Below are 26,988 nucleotides of genomic sequence, written 5' to 3'. Positions count from 1 at the left end.
ACTCGCCGTCTCTGCCGCCGTGCCTCCCACGCAGCACCTTCACGTCCAGGTCCACGTCCCATCTCGCTCCGGATCGAGTCCCTCTCTCGTCACCACGCGGAACAACAGGTCGGCGGCAGCTGCGGGGGGTGCCATCTCCTACCCTACAAAGACTCCGGCTGACGCAAGAACAGTACTCAGCTGGGCGGCAGAGCCGCACCTACGAGGTCAGGTCCCGCAGAGCTGCTCGTGGCCACAGCCACAGCTGGGCCGCCACCAGAAGGGTCGCTCGGGCGCGGCGCTCCCCCGAAGAGCTGGAGGCTGCCGACACCAGAAAACACGTGCTCGAGCCGGGGCCTCGGCACGCGGGCGACGGACGCCCGCCCCTCCACCGACACCCCAAGTCCCCAAGAACTGCAATGGTCCCATCCTCTCCCAGGTGCCCCTACTTGTCACCAGCCCCAGCCCCCTCCCACAAGCCCCTTAGTTGGCCTCCAGACTCGACCCGTAGCCTCGACGCTCCCCTGCGACCGCCCCACACCGTGCTACACACCATCACCACCCTTGCCGCTGACTGTCCGGCGGCTCTTCAAAGCCTGACACCCTCAGCCTCGCAGCCCTCGGGCACCGTGCTGCGAGGCGCCTTCATCCCCCGAGAAGAGCGTGCGCCCCGTTCCCTGCCTCCCGACTCCCTGCTGTCCGCAACAGACCCCGCGTTCCCACCGCCCTTCCCACACCACTGGGCCTCCAGCTTCAGCACGGAAGCCTCCCGCGACGCTCGCCCCGACTCCTCCTACGTCGCTGCTGGTACTTGCCCCTGCAGCTCTTGCCATCCCCTTGCAGCATCCCTGTCACACAGCTGCACAGGGGTCCGTCCGCCCGGCTCGTGCAGATCTGCTCGCAGCCTCCGTTGTCCTCGCACCAGTCAGATCCTGGGCACGACGAGAAAAGGAGGACACCTGAGCAAAGCTCCCGGAGCCCAAGCCCCCGATCCTCATCCGCCCAAGACCCACGCTCCCACACTCTCTGCTACCACAGCGGGGCCCACGAGAGCACACCCATCACCTGCCAGGCATGTCCTCGCATCACACAGGACACGGGGATAACGCCGGGACCCAGTTAGGCTCCTGTCATCCCCCGTGACCCCTAAGCAACACCTATCCTGACGCTCACAACCTTCCCGGGCCCTTTCCCTGAGACCACAAGGAGCATCCACTGTGTAGGGCCACGCGGCCATCGCGCCGTCCCCTACGTGACCGCCCGCAGACCCCTAAGAACGCCCATCCTCGAGTAAGGCAGACTCGCACCCAGGCCCACGCCTCCAGCCATCCAACGGGCACCCGCATGCCCTCCGCCCTCACGTCACAGCGTCAAAAGCCCCCCCGAGGGCTCCCTTGCGCTTGTCCCGATCCCCGCTCGAAGGACCGGCCGCTCCCCACAGAACACACGCGCTCACGCTCCCTCGCCCCGGTGCCCCGGGATCCTGCCGTGCCCGGATGCTGAGCCACGGCCCGCCAGCGGGCTCACCTCGAGACGCCGGCCAAACCCCCACAGTCTCCTTTGGGGTCACAGACACTTACGCTTCCTCCGAATAGGCCCCACCGAGAGGATCTGCTCCTTGGACTCCTCAGCGAACGCGCTGGCCATCCTTGTGTGCTGAGGGCAGTTCTACACGGGGATAAATGCCACCTCCGTCACTCTCAGCCCCTGCCTGCGTCTCCTCTGGCCAGCCCGCGTCCCAAAGGGACCAGGCGACCGTGCTCAGAGAGTTGCCCGGGTCCCGAGGTGAGCGGCCCGCAGCAGCGGTCTCCTCCTGGCACCTAGAGGAGCACGCGGCCCTCCCGGCCTCATCCCCGGGGCTACTTCTCCGGCCGCGCCTCTGACGCCGGGTTGGCCGGGCTCGCCGCGCTTTGCCGGACCCCAGCGTACGAGCGACCCGTCCCTCGACGCTTGCCCCGCTTACTATTTTACAGGAGTATTTCTCCGAATCGCAGAGCGAGACGGCGCAATGAAGGTGAACTTCGTCGTAATCGCCGATGAACTTGAAGACGGTGACGTGGAAGCGACACGTCAATGACACCCCGTTCTCCTCGATGCCGATGGTATTGTCCTTCACGTTTTGGCACCTGCGCAAAGCACCCACGCTTGTCCCGGCCCTCCCGTGACCGGGACCCTCCCTCAAAGGACCCCTCTCGCCCCGGGTCCCGCGGCGGCACGCTCCGGTCCCGCCGTGTCGGCCTTCTCTGGACGAGGGCGTCGTGCCCCGCCTCTGGAGCGTGACCTCCCTCTGGCACTTCCGTCTTCATCGTACTCCCGCTTCCCAAGTCGCCTCCACCACAGTCCACATCCCTCGGCCTCCCGTGGACACCACGTCGCCCGTGGCATCGGCAGCACGAGAAAGGCTGCTTCTTTCTGCAGCCAGGACGTTGTCGCACGTCGAGGTTCCGACTAGCTCCGCGCTAAGCGAACTAACGCCTCCGCTGACAAAGCGACCTGCCCTGTTCCTCGCGCTTTCCAGATCTCGGACGACCGCCTCGCTGACCGACAGCTCCCCTGCTCCGACCGACTACGCCGGCTCGTCGAGCACCCACCCCGCCGTACCCGAAGAAAACCGACAAGCCGCGCCGGGCCGCCCGGCCCGCGGTAGCTCACCCTCCCTCGATGATGAAGTAGCGCAGCTTGTCGTTGCTGTCCCGCGAGGGGGTCGCGTAGCACTTGTTCAGCATCAAGATCAAGTGGTTGGAATCGGCCCCGACGACAAAGACCCCCACGTAGAGCACGTCCCGGGTGGTGAGCACCACCTCGCCCTGCCGGTAGGGGTGCTTGTAGGACGAGTTCTTGTACAGGGCCATCTTGGTCGTAAAGCTCCCTTCCTGCGTCGGCACCGTCAGATTAATCACGCTAACGATAACAATGAAAAACCCTGGCTCGGACGGAGTAAAGGCTACAAACCCCCGACCGGGCGCCTCGCTTCAAGCCGTCGCCGCCTCGCTCTCCGTCCGCCCGCTCCCGCGCCCCTGTGACGAGAGAGGCCGGGTGGCTCGCCCCGGCTCCTACCTGAGCATGGGCCGCACGACGGAATCCAGGGAGATCTTGATGTCCAGCTCGTAGGCGCAGGAAAACTCCACGTTAATGGTCCGGTCCCGGGTGATGACGTTACCGGTGTTGTTAGCGCTCTCTATCCACACCGTATTCTTGTACACTATGTGCGTGCTGTTTGACTGCAGAAGGAACACGGGGCGTCGCTCGAGACCGGCCGTTCCCACTCCCCTGCTCCTAAAGAACACCTTGGCTCCTCAACGAGCCGCACGATACCGAGGGCCCTGCCGCCCCTCCTCCGCCTTGGCCGGATCGAATACGGTACAGTGGGGCTGCAAACGGCTGCACAACATCCTTACTCTACGAGACTCGCCTCTGTTTTCCCTGACCCCCCACCCCACGACAGCGCCTCCCGAGCGTGGCGCGCTCACTCTCCGAACCGGTGTCAAACCGGGCCATCGTGGAGGAGGACTGCCCGGCTGGCCGGAGACCACGCGGCCTCCGTGCTCCCCTGCCGACAAGTTCCTCACGCGCTTAACAGCTCCGAATACGCAGACCGCCCTCCTCAGCCTCCCGACTTTTCCTCCGCCTCCTCCTGCAACCTCTGGACCGGGACACCAGTCAGCGAGGGGACAACAAACCCACACCGAAAGACCGTGCGTGCTACAAAGCCCGCCCACATCCTACCGCCTGAGCGCAAGCTGCCCCGATCGACCGTCAGACCTACGCGCACGATCCAGGTGCCGGGACCCTTTCGCTCCGTGGAGCCGCCTCCTGAAGACACGCTCCCCCTGCCCGCTCTGACCTCGAGTTCGCACAAACGGGAAGACGCCCGAGACGAACGCCCTGGCCTCTGCTCCCGGCCCCTGGCGCGCCGTGCCCCGGCTTACCTGCACCACATTTCCGCAGTTGCCTTTGGTGTTGTTGATCTGGAAGGAGATGAAGTCCTCCCCTTCGATGCCGGGACACTGGCGGTCATTGACCCGCACCCCCTCACGCTCAAAGCCCAGCTGGAACAGCTTGCACTTCGAAATGGACACCTCCATTTGGGCGGCTTTGCAGGTCACCTCCGCGTCAATGATGTCGTGGGTGGCTACAGAGGAAGACGAGACCGCTACAGGTCGCTAGAAATGGCGCCACAGGCTCAGGCCGCCGGCCTACTCGGTCCTCTTCCCCGCTGCCAGAAACAGGCGGGGACCGTCTCCTGCGGCACTCTCTGCCCGTCCCATGTCCTCTCTGCCCTAAGCGCTCCCGAGCGAGAGGTGCTCCTAACGCGCTCTCCAGAAAACCCATTCCCTGCGTGTGACCGCAAAACCCCGCCTCGGCAGAGGTCCCGGCCCTCGGCGTCTCCCTTCCCAAAACCCCGGGGCTGTACGATGGCCTAACGCGCGCCCGTGCCGCTCGGTGCCGGCCCTGCGGCCGGGACCGGAGGACTCACTGTTCCCGTAGGGTGGGGGCTCGATGCAGCCGCACAGCTCCCCGCCGTTGTCCAGCTCGCAGCTGCGGTTGGGACAGTCGGCGCCCACGCAGGGATCTTCCACCACTCCTGCTAAACAGCACAAGACAGAGCGCAGACACGATCTTTACCCTCGGACCGCAGGGCGGGCGGCTCCGACCGCCGCGGGCCACCTCCGCCCCGGCGGCACCTCTCCCCCTCTCCCGCCTGTTGCGGTCCCGGCGGGACACGGCTCCCCTCAACCTGGAGGGCCCCCGGCTCTCTTACAGCAATTCTCCTTCTCGATCCACTCGGTGCCCAGGATGCCGAACGTGCGGCAGGCCTCGCCGTAAGCGGCCAGCGAACCGCACAGCTGGACCTTCTTGTGGTTGTAGCAGCCATCCAGAAAGCAGGACTCGTAAAAGGGCAGGGGGTCCAGGAGGCCATAGCAGGGCTGGAAGAAACCTTTCATGTCCGTCAGCTTCAGGCAGTAGCTGTCGCTCTGCAGCTCCTGGATCTGGACGTTGTCGCAGGAAGCGGTGTATTGCGAGTACTGCAGCTCGTTGCAGCTGTGGGCGCCGGACACGTCACGGGGGCCGCCGTCACGACCGGCCCCGTTCCTGCTCCCGCCCGGCAGGGAAGGGCCGTCGGACCGCTCACCTCTTTTGCATGCCGTTGGTTTTCCAGCTCTGCGCCAGCACCACGCTGCTGACCGCCGGCTTCCCCCGCAGCGTCGCGTAGTCGTCCGTCCGGTCGCCGTTGAAGTTGCCGCAGAGGCCGCACACCTTGTTCTGCAGCCGCTCTCCGAGGGCGATTTTGATGACGTTGAAGCCGTTGTAGCGGATCTGAATGTCGGGGCTGGAGTCTATGACCAGGAAGCCCTCCTGGCTGAAGATCTTCGTGGAAAGCCCCGTGACAAAGGGGATGCTCACGTGGCTGCCGTTCACCTGCAGCGGGAGAAGACACGAGGCTGACGTCCCTCCCGTCCCCTCTGCCTACGGATGCGAGGGCGAGCCGCGCGCAAACAGCTCCGCAACTGTCTCCCGCTATTCCAGCTGTGAAAACTGGACCTCGGCGGTGGCCGACACAACCTCTGCCATCTTGCAGCCCGATAGATCGCTCCAAGCGCCACCACCTCCCTTAAGTGCCCACCGGAGGCTGCGCCGCTAAGGGGAACCTACTCACGTGCACAGGCTCTACCCTCTCACCAGCAAAGGCCACAGACAGCTCCCTTCAGAGACCGAGCGACGCTGCGGCCATAGCCAGCGCCCCGTATCCCTCCGCTCGAAAGGACAGCTTTGCCCACGCCGCCGAGAGGCGGGCAGGTACGCGACTACAAACTCCCAGGCTGCGGACGTCTGCGCGTCCTGCCGGCCCTTTTGTCCCAGCTGACATCGCTCCAAAAAGCCCAACAGATGACAGCCACGTCCTTCGCCTCGCACGGCCACCGACGGAACCTTCCGGGGGCCTCGCGGAGACCGTCGTGCGGCCTCGCGCGCCATCCCCCTCCGCTCGGGAGCCGGTGGCGTGGCCTGTGGCCCCGCTGCGGAGCGGGCACGCGCTCCTGACCACACCTTACCTTGACGGTATTCCTGTCGCTGATGAGGATCTGCTCCTCATTGATGTAGAAGTACACAGGGGAGATGACGGTGAGGTTGGGCAAGGACCACTTGTCAAAGTTGATGATGAGCTGGAAGGAGAAATCGGGCAGCTTCTGGCAGATGGTGGAGAGGACGAAGGCGCAGTTGGCGGGGAAGCGGAGGAAGGCCCCGTCAAAGGTACGGAAGACGCCACCGCCCGCCGCCAGGCAGAAGGAGCTCCTGGTGCTGAAGCAGCCGCGGACGCCGTTGCGCAGGGCGCACTCCTCGTCCGACTTGCAGTGCCGCGGGTCGCACTGGATGAGGTTGCGCCGGAAACAGCGGCACCGCCGGGTGCAGTCCCCGGTCCAGAAGAGCTGCTTGGGCTGAAAGGGGGAACCGTCACCGGCCAGCAGGGCCAGGGAGCCCCGCCCTGCCCTCTGCCGACACTCGGGCCTAGGTTTACATCTGTCTGCCACAGAGCGAGAAAGGCTGGATGCAACGAGGACAGAGGAAAAGGCGCAAAGAACGCGTCGGTAGCTTGCACCTACATTGCAAGGACATCTCTGCTACCCACAGGCGCGAGGCGACTGCACGTTTCCGCCGCCGCCTCAGCCTTCCTCGCTTCTCGTACACAAACAAAAACCACAGCACGCCGAATACCTCTTTGACCCCTTTCTTATGCCTTGCTGGCCCTCGACCCATCTGGCCTAGGCCTCTCATAGGACGGTACCCAAATACCGGCTCCTTATGGGCGCAGGGCTCGGTAAAGACACCGCACGCACAACAGTTTCACTGACACGGCGTCCAACCCGCGATAACACAACCGATGCCGTCAGCCCAACACCCTCCTGGTTCTAACTCACAAGTAACATCCAACAGCTACCAAACCGTAAATTTCACATAAAACAGTCAAACAGTCTCATATGGAATACCTAGAACAACGTTGGCACACAGTCCTGGACTTCGGCACCCATCAAAGCCAGTCTTCCCAGTCCTGACCCTTTCTTTCCCCGCTCTGCCACTTCCTTCCCATCTCTGCCTAACACCCGAGTCACCCACACCCAACACCGCTTGACATCCTTGATAGACAGAAAGATTCCCTATGCAGCGCACCGTAGCAGGACGTCCCTCTCCTCTCTACCCCGGATGCCCCCTAGAGCCACGAAAGTCCCGCGCTGCCGCTGTGTCACGCCTACCCTCACCGAAACGCACCGTTTCTGTCAGCAGCTTAGTACCAGGCTCTAGCCTTGTCAAGTCTTACCGACTCGGGTAAGACTATAGGCCCTCAGATCAAGGCTTCCTTGCTCTATGCCAGCCTTCCTCACGCCAGAGCTCCAAAAAAGCGGCCGTGCAAGACTCTCAGGCTGGAAACAAGGCTGGCGTGGGAGAGGCGCGCCTGATATATTAAGCAACCTGACCCAAGTGCGTGCTGGTACTCAGATCAGAGCTGAACCCCAGCCCTGACACGGGGAGTCCTCCAGCGGGAGCGACGATAATACGCTCCGCAGCTCAGAGGAGGCCTCGGGACAATGCGGGACACCGCAGGTCAGCTTGGCCCCGGCAAATGCCGGGGCTTCGCTGCAGAGCCCGCTTCGCCTCTCTGTGCCTCCGGTCAATGCACGCCTGCCCGCTCCGGCCCTTGTTCCCCGACCGCTCTCGCTTGTTGCAAAACCACCAGCCTTCACAGCCATCTCCAAGCGTGGCCGTGCACCGGCAGAAACACCCGATGCCTGTGAACGACCTGTCCCTCCAGGCCCTGAGGAGCGTTCGCTCTGGCTGAGGCTACGACCCTGGCAAACGGACCCAGCGCGATACCAGGTTCCGGCCCGGCTTGACCGCCGTCCCCGCTCAGAACACGTGACTCTGCCCAGAAATATCAGAGAAGCCCCGAGAGACGGACACGAGCGGCGTACCTCATAGTATTTGCCATCAGAGTAGCAGCCGCAGTTGTGGGGAAGGATGCAGCTCTTGCCGTTGAGGACGTACCCGGGGTCGCACTGGCATCCCTCCACGCAGTAGTGGCTGCAGTCGCTCTTCAGGCGGATGGCGGCGCATCGGGGCTGGCACAGGGACACGCAGCTCTCGTAGTGGCTGTTGGGGGGACAGCTGACGGCTGCAATGTTACCAGAGGACAAAACGGATAGCGATTGGCACTCTGGACAAAACCGAGCTGGCAGCCAGCCACACGTGGAGCCATAATCCCCACCGCTGGTGTCCCTGGCCAGCTAACTCCCCTGCCATGGTCCTTAAACATGGACCACGCTGCTCAGAGAGGGACCTGGAGCTCGCAGGCACGCAACTAAAGGGAAAAAGCAGCCTTCGTCCCTCCATCCTACGCCGCTCGCCAGCTGCCCCGTCCAAGCTGAGCAACGCTTCTCTGCTACTCGCCACCGCCTCTGAGCTGGGGCACGCCAGTTTCCCCGAGAGCTCATGCTCCCTGCTGTCCCACCAACAAGCCTGCTCGCTGACACCAGACTAAGGTCGCCCAGCAGCAGAGATACCCGTGCTTGCCCTGGGGCCTTTCCGGTAGAGCACGGAGCCTCCGCGCTCCTTTTGCGAGGGCACGTTTTTTTACTGGGCCTTCAGAGCGTGAAGCCCACAAGACACATGCTCACGCCCGAGCGGGTCGCTTCTCCCCACACCCTGTCAGGGACCAATTGGGACCTGGCGTGCGGGGCGCCGGTTGACGGCCTCGCCGCCCCGGCCCTGTGAGAGCGGTGCTTTCCGAGCCTTGAGTTTGCTCGATAGAAGGAAGAACGACATTAATTAATTTTCAGTCTAGTTAGCAAAGACAATTACTTCCCATCTTATTTGCCAAATAGATCGGCTGCCAGAGAGCCTTGTGGGCCCCATCCTCGGGAGCCTAACTGAACATCACGTCGTCATCTCATTGACGGGAACGTGCGGTTTCATTAGAGCAAACGCGCACTCCTGGCTTTGAGGACAACTGCTACAATTCCTGTTTACCGACAGAGGGACAGCGGATACTTTCTGAACTCGAGGCTTCCCCCTTGCCATCCCTGCTCCCGCTAGAACGCACGCAGTTCGTAACAACTCCACGAGAACATAACGCCCCAGACCCGGTTCCACACCTCCGCCGCGCTCGGCAAGCGCGGGAAGGACCGGCCACCGGGCCGTCGGCCTCCCCCTCCCAGGTCTGCAGACAGGTCGGTCCGGCGCGCTCAGCGGTGACCACGTGCGCACCTACTGCGCCGCTTTAGCTCACCGCTCCGTTGACCGCCCCCTAATCCGGGAGAAAACGAGGGGATCCCCGGGGCTATCCCCGGACGCTGACCGTGGGGACCCGGGACGTATCCGGGTGGATGATCTGGAGGTAGCGGGTGCCTGCCCGTGCACCACGTGGTGCTCTGCTACCTCTCTACAGCGTGAGCTCATGGAAGTGCTACAGCTACGGTGGACAAATCAAGGAAGCTCCTCTAGAGAAGAAGGACCCGGAGGCGGGGTGTCACTTACAGCATGAGGTGAAGTTCCTCCAGCCGGTAACGGCGATGCCCTGCGTTTGGCACGTGCTGGCATAATTCTGCAGCCAGCTGCAGGCCGTTTGCATGGCTCCCCCATCGACGCAGGTGTCGAAGAGGCAGTTCTTGTAGAAGAAGCTGGGGCTCATCTTGCTGTGGCATTTGGCAAAGACCCCGCTTTGGCTGGGGATGAGGCTGCAGAGCTGCTGGGGCTTCCAGAAGCCTTCCACCTTCCCGCAGGCGGGGCAGCGGTCGCCGCAGCCCACGCGGCAGAACGCGTCCCGCTTCGCCCAGCTCTGGACGAAGTCGGCGACGCCGGCGGCCGGCGCGCCGCCCACGGCCGCCAGGTCGTCCTCGGGGTTGCCGTTGTAGCGGCCGCAGAGGCCGTAGGTCAGGTTCTGAAAACTGCGTGGCACAGTGACGGAGAGGAAGGTCTTCCAGTCGTACACCACCTTCAGCCCAAAGTCCGTCTCGACCACGATGTGAAAGCCAAAGGCAAAGATGTTCACTTTGCCCTGGCCCAGCTTCAGGGGCAGATAGAGACGCTCATTGTTGATCTGCGAGGAAGGAAACGAGACACGCCGTTAGCGGGAACGATGATCAGAGCCGCCGCGGGAGGACACGGACGAGAGCGCCTCGGCGATCTCGGAGCCACGTCCCCGCCGACCTCGCCTCTACGTCCGAAACAGAGCGGCCGCAACGGAAGCCTCCTCCTAAAGCCGTGCCTGGCGGCACCCTAGGGACGAGCCCGAATCCACGTGCTTCCCCACCCCTGGAAAACCTGGCGAGCCTTAAGGCCTCGTGCCCGGGGAATCGCTCCACGGTTCGGTAGCCACGGCAGGGAGAAATAACCGCGGCCCTCGCGGGCCCGCACTCACCAGCACGGTATACTTGTAGGCCCGGTGGATGACGATGTTGTAATTGAAGACCTCCACTTCCACTTGTTTCACCCACAGGGCCAGAGAGGTGTCCCGATCCTCGTTCTTGGCCGTGACGGTGAATGCCGGGAAAGTGTCCGAGCGCTCCGCCCTCGGCCGGGTGATCGTGGTGCACAACACCAACGCGCAGCTGCTCTGGAAGTCGAAAGAGTAGCCGTCAAAAGTCAAGTAGTGTCCGTAGCCGGAAACAATGCAGGAGGCGTCAGTGCGGGCGTGGCAGTAGTAAAGGCCGTTCTCCTCCAGGCAGTACTCATCGTCCTTACAGGAGACGTTCTCACAGTACACGCTGTTGTCAGAGCCGTTGCAGTAGCATAGGAAGTGGCAGGCGATGTCCATCCAAAAGGTCTGGTTGGTGGCCAGCTGGCGCCCCTCGAAATTGCAGCCGCACTCGCCGCGGGGAACGCAGCGGGCGCCACGGAGGGCGAAGCCCTCGTCGCACTGGCAGCCCTCTGTGCAGGCGTCCGTGCAGACGGGGCCCGTGGCCAGGGTCTCGCAGGTCTCCACGCAGCTCATGCACTCCTCAAAATGGCTGTTCTCCGGGCAGGTGAGAGCTGCAGGGTCGACAAAAGTGGAGGGTGAGTTTCCAGCTCCAGAGGCCCTGTGGAAGCACCCGGCGAGGGAACGAGCAGAAGGTGGGAACGAGGCAAGCGGCGACCGATTCGGAGGAAAACAACAGGAGGGAAAACAGTCCCAGCACCTTGCTGGCCACCGGCTCTTCCCAACCCCTTTGCAACTTCTCCTCTCGGCCATCGCCCTCGCATCATAGCCCTGTCCGGCTACGTGCCGAACGACGCCTCCTTCTGCTATATCGGAGGGTACGAGGCCGGGGCTCCCTCGAACTTCCGTGGCGGAGATGGGGGCTGCCTCCCCACCATGTACTTCCACACTGGGGATTTTTCACATTTGCTTCTGAATAATGAATGTTTTCACATCGGCAGCAAGTTTATAGCGACAACTACAAACAAGTGTTATTCAAATTATCCTCTGGTGGTGGCGTACGGCGCTGCCAGACACCATCTGCAGCTCTGGAATGCTCCTACGCTGCATCACAAAATTTCTGATGCCTCCTGAAATGCCACCCTGAAATCGCTTCCCTGGGAAATCTGTCTCTGCCAGCACGAGCGCGGCTCAGAAACTACCGTCGATGTGGGGGACGGTGCTACCTTGCCTTTGGGCTCGTGAAACATGGCATTCCTATCGCTATTCCCTTATTTCCCTTCCATACGCTGAGCGGGAGAGCGCTTCATACGTGCCGGCCTCTCTCGTGGCGGAAAGCCCTAATGGGCTTAGCTCTTTCGACAGCAAAGCCAATCTTTGGTCCACCGATCGGAAAGAGAGCAGGAAAATTGCCCCCGATGGCCAGCGTTTAAGCACCTCGGCCCCCACCCCTCCGTACGACTTCAAACATCTAATGCTGCCATTAGCGCTGTCGATTCAGGGCCTCCCTCCCGAACGGCCCTTCTGCTATCGAGTGTCTTCCAGCTCAGCCACGGAGAAACACCCTGTGGGTAGGGGGTAACCGCTGGAGACAAGAGAGGAGATGAGGAAAAGAGAGCCCGTAATTTTCGGCATCCCATTGGAAAAGCTGCTCTACGTCTGTACGCCCGCAAACTCCTGACAAAAAACTCTGCCCGAGGTCGGCAGGGTCTACGTCCCCTTCTCCCCGCCTCAGATACTTAAAAGTTTTGCCGGACTCACGGCAAAAACTGTGGCTTCTCCACTGGCCGACGTCCACCTCGGCGTTCTTGCAGGCGCCGGCGTAGCGCGCCACCGAGTCGCACAGCTCCGAGCGGTTGCCCCCGCTCTGGCACAGACGGAAGAGGCACGTCCTGTAGTAGGCCGAGACGTTGACCACGCTGTGGCACTCCAGAAAGGAGCTGTTGGTGGGGTCGTTGATGATGCCGCAGTTGGAGCGGCTCCTGTAGGACTTGAGCAGCTCCGAGTCGTTGTTGCAAGCCTTGAGGAGGTCCCCGCACTCCCCGTTGCAGATCTCATCGAACGTGGTCCAGCTCTCCAGGAAGAGCTCCAGGTTGTCCGTGCACTTGCCCTTGGGCAGGCAGAATTCATCGCCGGCGTTGCCGTTAAAGAGGCCGCACAGGCCCCCGGTACAGTTGAAGTAGGCGGTGGAAAGGCGGATCTCCAGGAGGCCCAAATCGTAGTAGCCGATAGCCACGAGCCCCTCTGACACCATCACGGTGCCGTTGTCGCTACGGTAAATTTCCAGGCGGCCGGAAGGGTGGAAATAGGGCAGCTCCACATCATAACCATTCACCTGCAAGTAACAAGCAGATCGAGACGCTTCAGGGAGGGAGCCGCAACTTTGCACGGCTTTTCCCGTCTGCCGGCCACAATGCGCCGAGTACGCTAAACGCTTCTGGACCAGGTCCCACCAAGTCCAAGGCCCAGATCCTCCTTCGAGTGAGGGCATAGAGCTGTTTCCTTGCTTTTTTGTCCCCCGGAGAATGTTTTCCCAGGGAAAAAACAACTTGCGGGAGACAACCGCAACGTCAGGAAAGTCTCCAGAGCTGACTCGGCAAGCCAACATAAATAACGGTGCTGCGACAACAATTCCGCAGGCACCTAAAGGGCCCGCAAACCACGATGGCCCACGCGGGCCTCCTCCAAGTGCCGCTGTGGTGCCCGAGGCCTCCAACCTGGGGGAACGATGCGGGGCCACAGGGCCACGAGCCCTTCTCCAAAGGGACGCTGCATCCCACCGTGAGTCACCACCTCCCGCCCCGGCCCCGGGGTGGGCCGCCCTGACGGCAGCACCTTTACCTTGATCTCCGACGGGCTGCCGCCTCCAATCTTCACCTCTTGGCCAAGCACCTGGATCCGCACGACACGTGGCCCGTTGGGAGCGGAACCGGGCTTCTTTTGGCTGATGTCCACCTCGATGAAGTCCGGTCTCTCCGGGCAGGTTTTGAGCAGCGTGTAGGAGTGCTCCAGTGGATAGGCGAAGGCGACACCGTCAAACGTCTGCAGCACCTGGTTCTGCCCTACCAAACACAGGCTCTCCCGTTTGGGATAGCAGCCCCGGTAGCCATTCTCGATGGCGCAGACTTCCCCCTCGGGACAGGTGGCGTTAAAGCACCTGGCCTCCCCGCCGTCCTCGCACTGGCACTCCACCGTGCAGTCCGCCGCCGCCCAGAAAGACTGTCCGATGGCGTAGTACTGGCCGTCCACATCGCAGCCGCACTCCCGGACAGGGACGCAGCGGTCCGTGCTGAGGACGTGGCCCTCGTCGCACTCGCAGCCCTCGGCGCACGGGGAGGTGCAGGCCAGCGGGGCCGTGAGGTCTGAACACGTGGCGGGGCAGCTGCTGGCACACACCGAATAGCGGCTGCGCTCCGGGCACCGCACTGCCGTCGCTGTGGGCGCAGAGGGGAGACAAACAACCGGAGGACCACGTTACGGCACGGTCCTGGGCCAATTACCTTTTTCCCCTGGACGCACAGCAGAGACAATGCAGAGTGACCCGGGAGTCCCACTTGAAAGAAGGATTGTCCTCTCCATTTCCCTCCCGCACCTCCCCGGCCATTCCTCTCCTACAAGCAATAGCTTCTCCAAAACGGCCCCGGAACCATCAAGCCGCCCGTAGCTATTTAACGCCGCAAGCAAGGAGGCTGGGCAGAGAAGCGTGCCGCCGGCCAGTCCCCGTTCCGGTCCAGCCTCCATCTCTCGTCACAGCAGCCGACCGTCCGCAGAGCGAGACGGAGCTCCCGCCCCGTGCCCGACTCGTGCCGCCCTTTGGCTGGCGCAAAAGTCTGATGCCACGGAGAAGAGGGATCGACGGGCTCTCGCCCGACTCCCTCCGCCTCGAGCGACTCCCTCCCCTGGATTTCCCCCCCCCCCTTATCTTATATGCTGTCGGGCACACGGGCAGACCCCTGAAATCGCTCCCCTTCTGTCAGAAAAGGCTCCCAGCACGAGCACGCAGACGCTTACCGCATCCCGTCTGGGTGCGCCACTCTCCCACCGAGATGCCCAGGGCCTGGCACACCGCAGCGTACGCCTGGATGGCTTGGCAGAGGCCGGTGCCGTTGTCCCGTGCGCTGCAGAGGTCATAGACGCAGCTGTGGATGAAGGCGGTGGGATCCACAACGGCGCCGCACTCCCACAGCGGCCCGCCGCTTTTGTTGATGAAGCCGCAGTATTCAGAGGTGAAATAGAGAGACTCGGTGGCATCGTCGCAGAGGCTGCAGTTCTCCGAGCAGCCGGCCGAGCATTTCCGCTCCGGGTGCGGCACTCGCCAGCTCTCTCCCAGGTCCGGCACGGATGCGGCCAACCTGCCGTCTGAGCGGAGGGTATCGTCCTCCGGGTCTTTATTGTAATTCCCGCATAGACCGCACGTGGCATTGATGTACGTGCCTGGAACGGAGACGGAAGCGTAGTGTTGTCCGTCATAGGTCACCAGCAGGCCAAAGTCAGTCTCCAGGGCTGTGGACAAGCCACTTTGGTAGACTTTTATCGCACCCAGCTCCAGAGAGATGGGTAGGGACACCACCAAGTCATCCACCTGCGGGAACAACACCGGACAACTAAGCCGGCACGTAAAATAGCAGAGCCCTCACTCTGGGACACAAACAGGAGCCGTGCAGACCCGTTACGGTCTCTGAGGGTTAGGGACGTGCGCAGAAGGACAGCCGTCAGTAAGCCACAAGCATTTACCGCCACGGCCGTCACCCATACTCGTTTCCCGAGGGACGCGCAGGGCCCGGAAACGCCGTCCCACGTTCTCCGGGCTGCCGTCGCAGTCTCGCCACCGCCTCAGAGAAGCCAACCCAGCTAGTTGTCCCCTTTCAGCGGGGCTCTTACCTTTGCTTTCCCAAAGCTGCCCTTGGGGAGGACGATCTTGTGCGAGTAGACCTCCACAAAAATATCCCTCAGCCAGGAGACGGAGGAGCCGCCTCGGTTCTCATTCTTGGCCTCCACGTTGAAGTAGGGCAGCTGGGAGCCTGGCCAGCACTGCCTGGCAAGGAGGTAGGAGCAGGAACCCTGGAAGTGAAAGAGGAAGCCGTCGAAGGTGTGGTAATGTGGATCTCCGAACACCACGCAGGTGCTGCTCTCCACCGGCACGCACTGGAAGAACTTGGTTTTCGGCTCGCAGGCTTCAAAGGAGCCGCAAGCCATCTCCTGGCAGAAGATCTCGTTGCTGAAGTCCAGGCAGCGGCACTTGGTGGTGCAGTTGGCGTTGTCCCAGAAGATCTCCCCTTGACGGAGAAAATGTCCTAGAAAGACAGAAAGGGAAAAACCCACGCTACATCGCTTCTCTAAACAGAGGAACGCGCTCTAACCGCACCGTGTCCGTCCTCGGAGGGCTGTGACGGCTCTATGATCGAGAACGCTGCCAAAGCATCCTGCTACCGGCTTCTCGCCCGCCACTTTCTTTGTGCGGACTCCCGGCAAGAGCCACTCAGCAAAGGGCTGAAAAAGAAGCTTGCGATCGAGACGTACCGCGCGCCCCCTTCAAGTCGTACCCGTGCCGCAACTCCGTGGGATGGCGCGAGCGCTGCCACAAATCCAGGGTCGGTGCTGCGCCGCACGGGCTAGCTAACTTGAAGGCTATTCCTTCCTTCTGCACACCCACCACCCTTGCTGTGCGTCAGTACCGTGGGGCCCAAGGGCCGTTTTTGCAATTTTCTCAAAGGGAAAGTCCTCTGGTAAAGCTCACGCCTTCTGGAGGCCATTTCCAGCACCGTCGCTGCACTTGCGCCGTCCTCCAGCTTTGTTGCCGTCTCCATAATTCCTCCGTTCACGTACCTTTGCCGGCTGAAGAGCGACTCCGCCATCAGCGGCCCAGAAGCAATTCATTCCCATTCAGAAAGCGCTCATAGTAGCTATGAAACCAGAGAGCTGCTGGTAAGTAACTTCCACGCCATACATCAGCGACGACAGGAGACGATGAGGGATCACACAGCAATAGACTGAGCAGACTTGTTACACGGCGGTACTATAAAGGGAGGCAGGTTTGTCTGGCGAGAGACGTGAGAGGCAGAGAGCGGATGGGAGAACAAGGGTGGCAAATACCCGTGAGAGTTTCCCTCTCCTCCATATGGCCGTCTTTCACACTTCTCAGACGCGTGGCTTCCACCGTGCACGCTGCCTGAGTTTACCTCTCCTAAACTTTTTGTTCTCTTCCCTGCCTGCTACAAAACAAGCTATTTTCCGCTTCCCTGCACGAACGACACCTCCTCTTAGCAAGACTCACTCGTGAGGGCTCCTGCGCCGACCGCCCTGGTGCGGGGGATTTGGGCAAATGAGCGCCATTAGGCACGGCGGGCCCCCTCGCCTCCGACGCCTAGCGCTGCATCTCCTCTCGTGGAGGGCGACCGGCTGTCCACCGTGAAACGCAAATCCAGTGGTGGAATCTACCCACGCTGCCCTTGTCACTTACAAAGCCGAGACCGGCTTTCAGCCCCTTTGCAAAGTCTAGCCTTTCTTCCTGGGGTCGGCATCTGGAAGTGGCTGGAGCACTCGGACCCGAACCCTCTGCTGAGGCTGCGAGAGCCTCAGAGTCTCACGGGCCTTCTTTGGTACAGTCCTAAACCAGAACATAAAGAAGCCGCACGTCTCAGACCGGTGACATCTCCGGTGTTCGTCGGCGAGTGACACTCTTCTCTTGCTAGAAAGACTCCCGGAGCAAGTGGATGTTCCTGACCGTTTTATTTGTCGAACGATGCCATAATCTCTCTGCAGCAGAGTCCCTGTGCAGTTGCTGTGTGCATCTATTAATGCCTTTATATCCCCACGCTGTCGGTGACACATGGAGACAACATCACTGATGCAGGAACGTGAGGAATGGAGGCTTCCAGCAATACCATGCCACTAAAATCCCAGGAAGGAATAAAACCTGGCATCAATGACAGTCTTGTTAGCTGCTGGATGAAAGCAACACCGAGAGCAGAGAAGAGTCCCAAGTATTTATGTGCCCCTCTCCATTTTCTCAGAGCTAGCGAGAGAGGCCTCATCTGCACAGATAGTTTGCTGCAAATACTCCTCGTGAGCCGGGTCCGGCCGGCCGTGAGCGTGCCGACACCACCCTGGGAGAGGCGACGCCAATTGGGACAAAGGGCAAACGACAGCTGACGATGGCTCCTTCGCATACGCTCCCGAGGATGCTCTCCTGCCTAACCACACGTGCCCACGCTGACACGAACGACAAACCTCTCCATCCGCTCTTCAGGGCGTTAGCCTTTTGCCGTCAGCAGACTGACAAGTATTGCTGATAGTCGGGTGATGACTTTGCGCCGCGCGCAGCCACTCAGAGACGTGCACGGGACCGAATCCTGCTCGCGCGTTTCCATCGCCGCAGCTCCAGCTCGAGGGGACGCCTTAGCAAAAACACAAATCGCACAGCAGCCCAGAGCGGTCGGGCGCCTCTCCACCGGCGTCCCACCAGCGTTACCTTTTGCTGCGCCGCACCTCGAAACCTGAAATAAAAGCAACGCTTACCTCTCAGGCTGCAGCCATTGGCTGGATCTATTTCTCTGCCATCTATTTTGAAAGCCCAGCGCCCGGGGATGTTAACATTGGTTGTTTCTTCAATATTGACTATGTCTGGCGTTCTGGAGCCTGGGATGCTGAAGAAGTTGGTGATATTTCCACCATTGAAGCCAGCCTAAAACAGAGAGAGCGCAAATTGCATCACGCATCTTTGCTACAGGAAAGAGACGCCGCGTTTCCGCACTTCTCTGTCCCCCGCGATAACTCGCGACTGTATCTTCTTTCGTTGTCAAGTCTCTTTTCAGAGATATCCGTTTTCAAGTAGTTTGAATGAGAGTGAAAAGCTCAACAGCTACTACAAGCAGTATGGATGTATATTTCCACATTTCTGTACCTATATATACATGCGTATGTATGTACATGTAGATCTATGGGTGTATGTATTGAGTGTCTGAGATAAAGTGAGGAAGTAACAGAGGGAGGCTTGCCTTACACAGGGAACCTCGCCCCCCTCGGGTCGATGGACTGGCTGCGGCACCGCAGCCTACACCAAATTTTGGAGCGCTCGTCCCGCCGTGCCCGGCAGTGGGCTCGCAAGGCCAGTACTGGGGATGCTGAGGGACCTAATGGCATGAGTGACCACGGATACATTGGGAAAGCTACAGGCAGCCATCCGAGAACTCAACAGAGATGGGCATATGAGAGCAAGAGCCTCACCTGGGCCATCACCCCACCGAGACCGGTCAGGGGGTCTCCTCCACTGGCTGTCCCCGTGGTCCAGCTGATTTCATGGTAGTTAAATATGGCAAAAGACGACACTCCGTCTGTGATCAGGACAGCTTGGAAAGTGTTCACCTGTTGAAAACCACACGCACATTCACAAGATGCTACTGCTTTTCGTACGCTGCCTGCCCGCCCTTCTGCCAGGTTCATCTCTGGCCCAGGTGAGACGCGGGAGCCTCGCGGCAAAGAGCGGCAGAAGCCAGCCGAGACCCAAAATAGGCTCGCACCCGCTCCACAACTCCGCCAGCTCCCATCTCCACCTGGGAGGACAACAGGGCCATCTCTGATCCAGTTTAACACCAATAGATGGCAGCACGGGAATAAGCTCATGCGGAAGAAGCAATCGGCAGGATTCGGGTTGTTGTGACCTGTTATCTTCCATTACCCTTTCTTAGCTTTATTCCTCGCCACATTATCGTACCCCAGTTCCCTTCCTCATGGATGCCCTACAATACTGTCAACTGTGGATGACGTCCAAGTCAGCCGTGTATATCATGCGCTTTGCTCGGCTGGCAACTCCCCTCGCTACCTGCTCGTTCCACCGCTCGCATTCTTCCTTTCACTTGAAATGACTCTGCATTTCCAGCCCTGCAAACTCCCGGTACATCCATGCAAGTGTCGGCCCAGGCCTCAGACGGGAAGGGCGTGCTTTGCCAGCCGGCGAGGACAGCACAGCCCCGAGCCCTTCCCTTCTAGGGTTGCACGGAAAGACAGAAGAGGGCTCCCCCCTTGAGATCTCCCCTCTCGCCGTGCAGATCTGGCAGCAGAGGCCATGAGTGGAAACTAAGTCCATCCCGTCTCTCAGCTTTCTGCGTTTTCCAGTCCTACCCGTCCTTGCCCATCATAACCGCTCTGCGCCAGGACCGTGCCGTGATGAACAACTGCTGCTCCTGCCTCTGAGTGAGCAGGATTTTAGCCGGGGACAAAGCGTGTGCTGCCCCTCTTTCATTTATTCAAGAACAATACTAGGAACCCAGCTACATGTGCGCCGCAAGCTGCGAAGGAAACTCTAGCCACAGAAACAATTACCCGGTGATACGTGAAAGCACCTCGTTCGAACCATCTCACGCTAGGAAGCGTTAGGGCTTACCCTGCCTGCGACCCCCGAGCACCTCAAGCACAGAGGGCTGAGCCGCCCTGCCTTAACAACAGGTCACATGTGCTGCTGGATGAAGGGAAGATGCCGGAACTGAGGGGCTGGGGGTCACTTTGCACCTCTTGACATTCTGTACAGCAAACCCACTAGTATGATTATTGGGGCTGAGGTGAGCGCAAACACCTGAGGGTTGAGCAGGGGACCCCAGGCTGTAGTCACTGCTTGCATGCCAAAGGGATGTCACTTCCAAGGCACATTAGTCTCCTGCCGTGAGAAATCTTGAAAAGTGAGGCGAGGCAGCCTGCCCGAGCTGTCAGGGAGAGCGAGAGGTGTGGGCAGAGCTGCCTCACGGCAGCCGCAAATGGCACAGTTCACACCGGGGCAAGCGGGAGAGCAAGCTAACAGGAAGCTGCCATTTCCACCGCTGCATCCTTTCCCTGGGGTTCTCCCTCCTATGTCTGGTTTCCTCTTCACCAGCTCGGCACGCTTGCTCAACCTTTGCCCAATTTTCTCCCATGACCACGACCGCGAGATCAGAAGGCACTGACACATAAAGGCCATATCGCTTCGACGGTGCAACAACTGCTTTTCGACGGAGCAACAAACCCCGCTCTGGTCAGGGGCTTCTTGGAGGCTGGCAGGAGCTGACCTGGTACCTGGAGGTGCAAGATGGCTGGCGCGCCTCGTTAGGAGCGCTTACGTGAACCACAAACATTCCCCTGTTTGGAGCTCACGGCCAAACGTGCATGGAGCCCCCTAGCCATCTAACAAGGCTCTCGGAAACTGAACCCGTTCGCTCGAGTGTCACCGAGAGGCAGTCATCGACCGCAGCGTCCCGGAGGCCACATTCGCAAAATTGTTTTCCGCAGCTTTTCTGCATTGCGATGAATTTCCTGCTTAAGTTTCATCGTGCTATTCCGCGTGCCAACCCGGAGCCCTGGCCGCTATTGAACAGGAAGACTGCTCTATAACAAAATAAATTGCATTGTGTTGCAAATGTAATTCTTCAGGCAATACACGAATCTCTACATTGCTTGCTGTCTGCAAATATATATATATGTGTGTATGTATTTTTTTTTTTCTGCAAGCGCTGCCAGGACTGGCAAAAAATACGCATTAAATCTCAAGCCTCTCTAACAAATGGAAAAGAGCGGAACTGTTTATCAGAGCCAACTCCTCGAGACAGAAAAAGGCAGCTTTTGGCACTCACAGCACACAGGCTAATCCTAAACAACCCAAACAATAGCAGAGATCCCTCGCTCCCTATCTGCACCCCAAACTTCTGCACGGACCCTAGCAGTGACGCGTCAGCCGTCCGGTGTGGACATCCCGACATCAGCTGCGGTCACGACTTGCATATTACCCAGACGTTTACAAGTTGTTCATGCCCGGAAGAACATCACACGGACGTCTCCGTCTTCTGAGATACAACTCACACATTTATAGAAATATGGCAGAGCTACCACGCCCGAGTCACTAGCGTGACTCTTTGGTCACTCTGAATACCCCTGCAGGCAGGTCAGTTGTCATCACAAACATGCTGTCAGCATTCCTTTTGGTTTTCCCCTTCCCATCCCAACGTCCACACAGGATTTCAGAGCAACCGTTCCACCCTTTTCTATGAGATGCCCTCGCCGCCCTCTCAGACTAGTGCTGCGGAGAGAGCGTTTCAGCCTCTGCCACAGAAAAACACATCACAATTTGAAAGGAAAAGGGGGTTTTGCCAAATCAATACAAATTAAAGCTCCCATTTTCTCTTTCCCATCTCCAACTCCTCAGAGAGTGGATTACTTCCAAAACTTAATTTACCACAGATTCCTGAGCTGGGGCCTTCTCTGCCAGAGCAGCCCTCCCTGCTCGCAGAGGCAAGGAGCAAATAACAACCTTAGCTTTGTTTCAAAGCTGCCGTGGCCTTTCAAGGCAAACTCGGGGTGCAAAACCAATCAGACTTGCACTGAATCCCGGGTAGATGTGACCGGTGGGGAGGGAAAGTGAAGTTACAAAATCCAGCCTCAAGAGGATTATAGAATGGTTTGGTGTGGAAGGGACCTCAAAGATCATCTAGTTCCAACCCCATTGCCATGGCAGAGACACCTCCCACTAGACCAAGTTGCTCAAGGCTCCATCCAACCTGGTCTTGAACACTTCCAGGGATGGAGCTTCCACAGCTTCCTTAGGCAACCTACTCCAGTGTCTCTCCACCCTCAGGGTGAAGAACTTCCTTGTATCTGGGATGACCAAGGACAAGAAGGGAGCACGGAGCAGAAGGTTATGACCGGCCAGCCAGACAACAAATGGCTTCCCATCCACCTCCACAGCCCATTCTTTCCATCACCCCACTGCTTCTCACTCTCTTTCCCCTGTGTTAGGAAGCCCCGTTCCCTCTCCTCGAGACTGAGCGCGGGACCAGTTTACTCTGGTCCTACCCACGCTTTGGCATGCCCCTTATTCTCTGTTCCATCCCTGGGCACCGCTCACCACGTTGCAGTCTCGGGAGAAGCCCGCTCTATGCGCACGCCCCGAGCACACACACCTCGACACGCTCGGATGCCACGCACCCGGTGAGGCTGCTTTCGGCACCGGGCCGGCTGCTACCGGGTGCTTTCTGTGTCTCGCCCAGCACCCTGGCCCCATTACTGCCACGATAACGCGCTTTCAAACTGAATCACCCTTTATAAATTGAAGGCGCAGGAGCGAGCGGGAGGCGCGAGTGGTTTATATCGCAACCGAGCTACTGCTCAATGCCAACACTTCAGCTCCCTTATAAAGGCTTTTCTCCTGAGGTGCCCGTAGCCTCCTGCACAAATAGCTCTGTTTCATCACCGCAGAGGCACAGGCACAGTGAAGGTCGCGTATCACAGCACAGAGGAAAAATGAAATCCGCATTTATATCTCACAAAAAATAACCGCGCTATGATCAAGCAGAAAACTAACTGGCATCGGAGCTTTGTTTAGACACGCTGCCTACAAACACTGAAGAGGTGATACTTTCCCTGGAGATATGAGAGCAGGGAGCGAGGCTCGTAGGGTCTCCCACAAAAGAGAACAAAAGGACCGTGGTGCTTCTCTGCCCAAAGGGGAACTGAGGAGCAGTAACACAAAGTGACTCACTCAATTTTATACACGAAGGCCAGGACAGTTATATATATCTATCTATCTAGAGATAGATATATAGATATATAGATATATATATAAACACATAGACATATACTCAGCCATCAAACACCACCCATCAAGAAGTACAGCTAATTGCTCTTACCGGAGTCGTGCTGCTTCCTCCATAGAAAGTGACTTCCTCCCAGGTGACGATGAAGATCCAGATGGCGGAGAAAGAGGACATGTCTCTGAAGTGCTTGCGGATGTCTTTGGAGGCTCTTCTCAGCAGCTCGGGGTCCGTGCTCTCCCTGTAGTAGATTTCTCCCCGGATGCCGTTGTGCACGTCTGCCCAGAAGGGCGCGACAAAGGCCCGGCCATCTGTCAGGGGGAAGGCTTCCGGTGTGAACTGGCTGACGAGGGCGTTGAAGGAAATCACGCCGTTGTTGTTGACCTGCACAAAGAGACGCGCTTTCGTTTGAGCAAGCCTTTGCAGGTAGCGGAAAGCTGCCGGTTTATCAGAAAACTTGGGGTGAGCGACTTTTGGCAGAAGCCGCTGAGACAGCCTGACCATCCAGGCAGAGATTCAACCTCATCCTACCGGTGGTGGCCAAAGGCTGAGCGCAGGAAGGCCCAGGCTGCGTGCAGGACAAAACCCCGAAATGTCTGCAAAACAGGGGTCCTACAGGCCAGTGCAGGAGAGGCACCCATCAGAGAGAGATGACTCCTGCCTTGGCTAGAACCCTGCCTTGGGGCCCTGGGCTTACCCAGCCTTTGGAGAGCAGCTCTGCAGCACCGAGAGACCCGGCCGCATGACACAGGTCGCTGCACGGCACAAGGGCTCCCAGAAAAAAAAATTTAAAAAAAAAAAAAAAAAAGAGGTAAATCCTGGGGCTCCCCAAGAGCAGCGTGACACGTGGTGCCAAGGGCAGCCTCCCCGGACTCTGCTCAAGAGGCTCCCCAAAACAATTATTTTTGCAAAGCGTGGAGAACAAGTGGCCCTGCTGTCCCAGATGCTGAAATCGCCCACCACACGAGCGTTTGAAACGCCTTCGGGATTACTGCTTTCCCACTGTCGCTGGGTACAAACACGAGCCGATCAGGCGGGCGAACAACTAATTCTTCGCCTCTCTCCTGACCCTGCGGGGCTGGCAGGTTTATATCCCGCTTTCAACGGGGCATACCTACAGACACTGGCTCACCGCAGAACACGGACATGCCTGGGATCTGGCACATGGTCACGCTGGCTTCAGCCCCTGTCTAAGACACAGTTTTCATGTTCTCAGGTGAACCCTCTCAGCCCAGTCCAGAGGAGCCCGTGTCCCCTTTTCGCCAGGCTTTTGCTGCGCTGTCATCAGAGAATGGCAGCGGCCTGTCCTTGCCTCAGGCACCTACATATGGGTCCAAACTGTTGCTCTTTTTTTTTTTCCCCCCCCCCTGCAGGTCTCTGCATGTTCCTGTTTCTTGTCATGTAACAGGAATAATGTTTCTGGTGTCAAGGCCTTAGCTTTGCTGTACCACGTAATCACCTACAAAGAAAATTTATTGCCTTTTATATTCCTTCCCCACGAACATTAGCCCATTAAATATACCTTTGACTTTCTTAATCATAAAACCTATCAGTTCATGAAATCTAAGAACTTGTCAGGCAGGTGCTAATAAATCTTCCGATTCCTGACGATGGAGAGAGCACGTTTAAAATGCAGCCGCTAATGGCAAGGAACGCAATAAAGGGAAGGTCTGCTTCTCCACTTACATAAATGCTTCTGTACGGTGCTCCAAAAAAGATGAATGGGACAGAGATCTTGATCTCAGGAGAACTTCCATCATCGACTTTGGGCGTTTTCGTGTCATTCTGCCAGAACGGATACAGACTCGCCGTAGCGTGAGCTGGAGGGAGAGGGAGAAGAGAGTCCTTCTGGCAATGTCAGGACCAGTCCTGACTTCAGAGAGGCCACAGTGGAGGCCCTGAGGTTGCCTGTCCCCAAATGTTTACTTCCTGTGGAGAGCAAAATAGCTGCCTTGCCCTCACCTCTTTCGCCGGTGCGGATGCACAGCGGGTGCCAAAGGTCTGCTGGCCAGCAGCCTGCGCCTAAGCCGTGAGAGGTTTTGGGGTGGGGGTGAAAATCTGCGCTGCACACTTGAGGTGGCAGCCTAAGAGTGACTAGCCAAACCGGTACGTGGCCATGATGCTGTATTCTGCACCACGGCCGCTGAGGAAAACAGCGCCAAACCCCAGGATCAGCAGCAGCCAAACCTCATCTCAAGCCAGGGCAGAGGTACTAGCTCTGACACAGGGTCACGGAGGAGGGCATCGTGCAAAGGTTATTTAAAGCTGCAGCGAAGTGACCACAAGATGTGCGTACAGCTTGCAGCTGCGCATTTGGTTTTCCATGTGACTGCGATCAAGTCATAATGCCTATGTCTTGGCTTCACGTTGAGACAACAAGGACAACAGGTTCAGTACCCCATGCTCCAGAATGGGCAGGATTTGCTGTTTCAAGATACAGAGGTGCTCAGGTGCCCACCGACCGAACAGCACCAAGATGGACCCCCAGAGCCCCGGTCCTGGTAGCGGCCACCTTTCTTCTGCCCGCAGGGCAGCACCCTCCCGAGTGCCAAGGACAGCCCTCCCTGTCAGACCCCCAGTGCTCCCGGTGCTGGGATACGGCCCGAGGCATCACGACTGCTTCAACGTTTCCTGGCAAAATCAGGTTTCCTGCTAAAAGGCACTGCCGGTGAACATAATGGTCTCTCCTAAAAATATTTCAGAAGACAGTTTTGACATGTTTCAATACAAATCTGCCGCTTTCTACCAGTCTAAAATCCATCAGCTTGAGTCACAATTGGCACTTCTGGCCCTAGGGCACACATCCTTTCCCATTCCAGGCCCTGCCAGATCTCTGCTGTCATCTCATGCCCTGTTTCTTCCAGTTAGTTACTGGTGTGGCTCCTCACAGACCAAATGGGGATTTTGCTGGGTTTTCCTCCCCCTCCTGCTCTCTTTACTTTAGAAAAGCAGCTCCCTGTCTTCGCAGCATTCAATCTTGGCCGACATGAGTCACCGGGCTCTGACCAGTCCCTGCTCTGTTCACCTGGATTCAGGACATGCTTTTATTTCTCCATGAGACTGGCAAGTTTCAACATCATAGAAGGCCATGGCTCAGAAGGAGACCCTGGCTGCTAGCTGGTCTCATCTCCTGCCCAAAGCAGGTCTGACCCCCACAGTCAGAGCAGGTTGCTCAGGGCCTCCTCCAGCCCGAATGGGAACACCACCTCTTCACCAAACAAAATGCCTCACAAGAAATGGGGTGTGAGCGAAAGGAGAGGCTTCTTGCTGCAGGCTGCAGCCCTGCGACCCCGCCAGAGGCACCTCCACGTCTGCTGTCAAATGTCCTCCGTGGGAGCCCCAGGGGAACCTCGCTACCTGCAAACCATGACGTTTTGCTACCGCTCACCCAATTTGCTCTTTACTGGACACAGGTTAGTGAGCCCCGATATTTTTCAAACTCCTATTTCGTAGCGACTGGCCAGACCATCACAACCTCTGGATGTGCACACACACGGCCATATAAGTGATATATATGCACGCGTACATAAAACACTCATCGAGCTCAAGAGCTTCTGTGGCCTCTATATCCTGCCGGCTTTGCCAGCTTCATATTCAGCACGGCACGCCAGCTCCTTGTTTAATGTAAACTACCGCCGCTTCGTTGCTCTCAATGAAGCAAGGGCCATTTGTGCAGGCTGTCGATCCATCTCCCACGACGCAAGCTGTCAGTTGTGCAAAATTGGCACCTGCGCTTACTCACAAAGGCGCACCAATCTCCCCGCACAGCGCTCACCCTTAAAATCGGCAGTCCTTCCCTCCCTCCCTCCCCGTGGGAAATGCTAAGTTCACCCTGGTTCTTGTCTGTGCTCCAGCCAAGGGGTTGGATGTGTTGTCCGGGCCCTCCGTACTTCAGGGGTGTCTGAGCACAGCACGGCTCCAAGGGGATCGCTTTCCCAGCCCAGCTGAGAGCGTCGGCCTCCAGCACCCGAGCGGGAGATACTCACCTCGCTGCCACGCAGTTACCACCAAAAGGGCCACCCAGGTTCCGAGAAACGATTGCTTGTTCAT

The 26,988-nt window shown here is 58.9% G+C and overlaps 1 protein-coding gene across 1 annotated transcript; it reads right to left on the bottom strand.

Moving 5' to 3' along the window:
* Positions 1-199: 199 nt before the first annotated feature.
* Positions 200-26,988, bottom strand: TECTA (tectorin alpha). Its single transcript, XM_086476971.1, has 23 exons — positions 26,925-26,988; positions 24,625-24,758; positions 23,035-23,322; positions 18,614-18,751; positions 17,906-18,071; positions 15,269-15,681; positions 14,399-14,969; positions 13,229-13,821; positions 12,149-12,722; positions 10,391-11,001; positions 9,508-10,069; positions 7,947-8,146; positions 6,033-6,416; positions 5,114-5,400; positions 4,742-5,022; positions 4,457-4,567; positions 3,909-4,111; positions 3,037-3,200; positions 2,632-2,880; positions 1,943-2,105; positions 1,560-1,647; positions 795-911; positions 200-300 (listed from the first exon to the last, which is right to left on the bottom strand). The coding sequence occupies exons 1-23, from the start codon at positions 26,986-26,988 to the stop codon at positions 200-202; spliced, it is 6,462 nt and encodes a 2,153-aa protein (XP_086333097.1).

This window comes from Leptosomus discolor, chromosome 22 (assembly GCF_034619465.1).
Source record: "Leptosomus discolor isolate bLepDis1 chromosome 22, bLepDis1.hap2, whole genome shotgun sequence".
Classification (NCBI taxonomy): Eukaryota; Metazoa; Chordata; class Aves; order Leptosomiformes; family Leptosomidae; genus Leptosomus; species Leptosomus discolor.
This window is presented reverse-complemented; position numbering and strand designations above follow the sequence as displayed.

Coding starts and splice junctions, on each gene's coding strand:
- TECTA (XM_086476971.1), bottom strand. CDS start 26,988: ATGAACAAGCAATCGTTTCTCGGAACCTGGGTGGCCCTTTTGGTGGTA. Junction 15,682..17,905: donor CAATGGCTGCAGCCTGAGAG/GTAAGCGTTGCT, acceptor CTGTCTTTCTAG/GACATTTTCTCCGTCAAGGG. Junction 13,822..14,398: donor GCGCACCCAGACGGGATGCG/GTAAGCGTCTGC, acceptor CTGCGCCCACAG/CGACGGCAGTGCGGTGCCCG.